At 42.4% G+C, this 4,781-nt stretch overlaps 1 protein-coding gene across 1 annotated transcript; it reads left to right on the top strand.

Moving 5' to 3' along the window:
- Nucleotides 1-3,827: 3,827 nt before the first annotated feature.
- LOC104411355 (keratin-associated protein 9-1-like) lies at nucleotides 3,828-4,358 on the top strand. Its single transcript, XM_010021750.1, has one exon. The coding sequence runs from the start codon at nucleotides 3,828-3,830 to the stop codon at nucleotides 4,356-4,358; it is 531 nt and encodes a 176-aa protein (XP_010020052.1).
- Nucleotides 4,359-4,781: the final 423 nt, after the last annotated feature.

Raw genomic sequence — 4,781 nt, 5'->3', positions numbered from 1 at the left:
AGCCTTGGCAGAGATCTGGCCTGTCTGGGACCCACACTTCTTGTTCTGCAAGAGACAGTGTGCTCTGAGCTCTTAAAGGTATTCCTCACAGCCCAGGACACAGTTTAATTCAGTCATCTAAAATATTCTAAGCAACACTAAGATTACCATTCTAAACTATTGGGAAAAGCCAAGCAAATATCTGCAATTATGAGAAGGAAAAACTTTTAAGGTATTTTCATAGCTAGTTCCTCTTTTCCAGTTTAATTAGATTCAGATTCTCACTTATCATTCTTCATGGAGCACTCACCTCCCGGAGTAAACAGGAAAAGAGGTAGATAGTGCCATATTTGGGTTCCTCTCAGCCCCAGAAGTAGCGATCTCATGACTCAAGCAAATAGTCCCTAGGGCATGGACTAGCCAAGCCACTTGTTTTCATGGGAGGCTCATTGCCTTCTACATTTGTCCACCTGGCGTCTCAGCTAGGCAAAGGTTTCCAAAGCTGAGAGATGGACGAGCAGCCTGGGGAGCTGCCCCACCCACAGTCAGAGTTGGATCACACCCTCACACCTTCCCGGAGTATTTGTGGTAGGGACTGATGAGAAGTGAAAGTCAGTTGTAACAGGGCTCCAGGCTTTGAGATTGAATTACAACAACATGCAAGAGAGTGGACTGGGAAGGTCTCACCTTCCTGAGAATCTGGGGAGAATCCTTGATTTCTATGAAAAAACAAGAAGTTTATTTAGGAGGTTTTTAAGTGATGCAGTAAATCCAGAAATATATTTTTAAAGAAAAGTCTTCTGCGGTTGATAATAAAGGGCTTTTTTTTCCTGGTAAAAATCCAGCTGAACAGCCTAAAATGGTGCATATCTAAACAGTAGCACAGGGAAATATGTCAGTTTGAGATGTTTCTGTCAAAAATCATGACATGTGCACATCCTGAAGTTTTGTATTTATGTTAACACTCACATCTGCTTAATTATTCATGTCTGCAGGGAAGATTTTTATAGCTGTAGGAAAATGGCTCCAGTCTTGATGGGCCTCCATCTTTGGTAGCTCTTTGTGGTGAAGTAAGAAGTCTCTCTTGGATTATTCAGAATCAAAAGTGTTGATCATGTTCTTTTCTACTGAGTTTTTCAGAAATATTGAGTAGCAGAATACAGTGGTCAGGGGGTCCTCTTCTGCAGCACCAGACAGACCTCTAGGTAGGGAAGTCTGTCACCTCCTGGGCTCCAGGAGCATCTTGGAGTTTCAGTTTTACACTCTTTTGTGCTCTTTTCATCAAAGCATAACCCTTCACACCAGCCTCTGATTCTGCCAGACACCTTAACACATGCCATTAAATTGAATAGATCTCAGAAGTGTCATATGTGGAAAAACACTTCAGCTCTTTCGCCAAAGGCAGATGGACAGGAAAGGATGTTGCTGTGAGGTCCTGACTCACTGCAGTTAAGGTGACTAGTCAAATGACCAAATTGCTCATAAATGTAATAGCAATCCACAAATAAGTGTCAATTAAGAATAACAATCCAGCCCTCTCATGTCCCCACGTATTACAAAGGCAGATCAATTTGTATCCCCTAAAATGTCTATTTCTCTTAGAAGTTGTTACAATTTCTCGCTAATCAAAGATAACAATAGGTTATAAAATAACCCACTATGGAAAGGGACATGTAGAACTGGTCCTCAACTTGGTTTTAGAGGTGAGCCTGGAGCCCTAGGAAAGCATGAAGAACTGTACAAACCAGACTATGAAAAATTCATCAGCAAGGTAAGTGTTGGAGGATGCTGATGTGGGTAGACCTAAAAGTACTGGAGGACAACTGCTTGCTCAACGTCACTCAGCAAGGTTAACTCTAGGATGAAAATATGGTAAGAGATCAATCTGTCAAAATTTTACACACCTAAATCTGAGCTAGTTGCTCTTGGTTCGTTTTACAGCCTGCAGAGTCTATTTGATGCATTCATGGGTGCTTTTGGTGCTGTGGAGATGAGTTACCATGAATAGCAAAAGACTTCAATATGCTAACTCAAAGTCCTGGGCCTAAATCCCACTTAAACTGAAGCTGTTTACACTACTCTGGTAGTGAAAAAAAGCCTTTAAATGAGTGTCCCTGAATGGCTTGAAGAGGTCCTCAAGGTAACTAGAGTTGTGTCCCCACTGGTGTTGCCAAGCATGAATGTTGTTAATAGAGTGTGGAGAGGAATGGGTTGGGTGTATTTAATGATTAAAAAATTATTAGAGAAACAGATACCCTGACAGTCTGTGGAAGTACTGAGGGCCCACTGTAGGATTAGCTGCTTCTTACCATAAGAATTAGGACATGTTATTTCTCATGGTAAATCAGATCTATTGTCCATCTTCCCTATAATAGCTATCCATTCTTACTGCATTGAAAACAACCTGAGGTGTCATCCAGACATTTATGGAAATAAGGAGATGAAAATATCCAAGCATATTAAATCTTTTCTGAAGAGCAATTAATCCAGCACTTGATTTGTTGAATTACGCTATCATTCCCATTTAGAACCACACGACACAGGGTTTAGGTAGAAGCAGAATTTACTCAAGATCATATGCTTTTCCTGGAAGAGGGTTTCCATCAAAAATCAGGATGCAGACAAATATGTAAAGCATGTATAGGTGGAGCCTGTTGAGGTAGTTAGTGGTCAGGTGTCCATACCCCTGGGCTCCCTTGTTTCCGGAGATGACGCCATGCAAGCCATATAAAAAGGTTTGCATTTTGATGCTCACAGCAGTTCGTTTGATTTCTCACTCACTCACCTGCACTGGTGAACTGGTAAGTCTTTCTTGGATTTATCAGGGAGTAATGTAATGGCTGTGTTACTTGATTGTTTTGGTCAAAAGAATATATTACTGATCACAGTATTCATATTGCTTCTGGTGTTTCAGTTCCAGGATTTGTCCTGGAATGGGGCAAAGGATGTTTGACTCTTATTTGGAATTTGCTCTTCCTTAAGTATCTTGCAAATGTCCTGTCACTTCCTCAGAAACAGTGGCTGTCTCTCATCTTCCTACTTATTCTATCTTCATTAGTTTTTTCATATGTCATTAAGACTGGAAATTAGATAAATTAGTAGATGTGCAGAGTAGTCTTGGACTTCAAAGAGATGAGTGGGAAGAAGCATTATCTGAAAGAAGGAAGCTGTAGAATACCTGAAGGCAAAGCTGCAGGAGCCATCTGGGACAAGTCAAGATGAAGAAATGAAGAAATGAATTGGAAATAGGATCTGTAACCTCTGGGCCAACCCTTCTCTCATGAAAGGATGAACCCATTAATATTGATACAATTCGAATGATGTACCATGATGATATACCATGACAATAGTACAATGATATACATCTGGAGGATTAGGCATAGTGCCTGAATATTTGATTTTTGGTCTTTATCTTTGGGCATTAGCAGCTCAGTATCTACACCAAGGGAGGCGTGCTCTGTGGGGAACTGGAAAAGAAAAAGATGGGCCTGAGAACATCTGCTGATATAACTAAGAAAATAAGGACATGCACTATTTTCATGTTATGGCTTCTGCAAAGTTTAACTGTGGGCAGTTATGTAAAATACAGGGTTTATGGCTCTAGTCTTCTTAACTGTGATGCTTGCATGCTCCCAAGAAAAGAAGAAATAATGTGGCAGTCATAGTTGAATATGTGTGAATCCAGAAATCATTCAGACATGCAATTTTTCCTAAGAGCTCTTTTCTTAGTCCAACAGCTAACTTTTATATATGTTTCAAGAGCTCAGATTGTGAATCTGAAGAAAAGATGAGTGCCTTGATTTTGTATCTCTTTTCTTTGTCTTTAGCTTTACCAGCACCTCAGAAGGATGTCTTACTACGAGCAGTGCAAACAGCCCTGCCTGCCCCCTCCCATTTGTGTGCAGAAATGCACCAAGTGTGTGGAGCCCTGCAAGACGGTGTGCGTGGAGCCCTGTGACAGCATCTGTGTGAAGCCGTGTTCCACCCCATGTGTGGAGGTCTGCACAACACCCTGTGCCACCCAGTGCACCACATCCTGCACCACCCAGTGCGTGGAGCCTTGTCCCACCCAGTGTACCACCACCTGCAGCACCCAGTGCATAGAGCCTTGTGCCACCCAGTGTACCACCACCTGCAGCACCCAGTGCGTGGAGCCCTGCAGCACCCAGTGTGTGGAGGTCTGCCCCCCTAAGTGCATTGATGTCTGTGTAAAGCCATGTGCCACTCAGTGTGTGGAGCCTTGTGTCACCCAGTGCTGCACCAAGTGTGTGGAGCCCTGCCCACCCCCATGTGTGGAGGTGTGTACCACCAAATGTGTTGATTCATGTGAGACTGTGTGCCTGGAGCCATGTAGCACTGTCTGCTCTCGCCCATGCTGATCACCTTAACACATGAGCCTAGCACGCAGCCCTGGTGCTTCAGTGCATTGCAATACCCATAGGCTCACAAGCATCCATGGAATGAAAACCACGTTACAGACCCATCTGCAACATACTGAGACCTCTCCTGATCTGATTACCCTATGCTCTCTTTGTCTTGGAAAATATTTCTCTGAATGTTTCTGCCCTGTGTCTCTGATTGTTATGATACTTCTGCTACTGCTATCTATCTCAGCACTTTTTTTCTTAGTAACTGCAGCTGGCCAATAATTTTACTTCTGGGCATCTTGGAAGTTATTTAGCAATGTCTGTTCTGTAAACAGTTGATGTTGGAAGATGCCTCCCCTTCAGTTCTTTTTTCTCAGCTTGTCTTTTAGTCTATGTCCTTTTGTCTTTCAATGTATATGTGCAGCAATAAAAATT

This window comes from Nestor notabilis, unplaced genomic scaffold (assembly GCF_000696875.1).
Source record: "Nestor notabilis isolate BGI_N333 unplaced genomic scaffold, ASM69687v1 scaffold6189, whole genome shotgun sequence".
NCBI classification, from domain to species: Eukaryota; Metazoa; Chordata; class Aves; order Psittaciformes; family Psittacidae; genus Nestor; species Nestor notabilis.
Note: the sequence above shows the minus strand (reverse complement) of the source record. Positions and strands in the feature narration are given on the sequence as shown.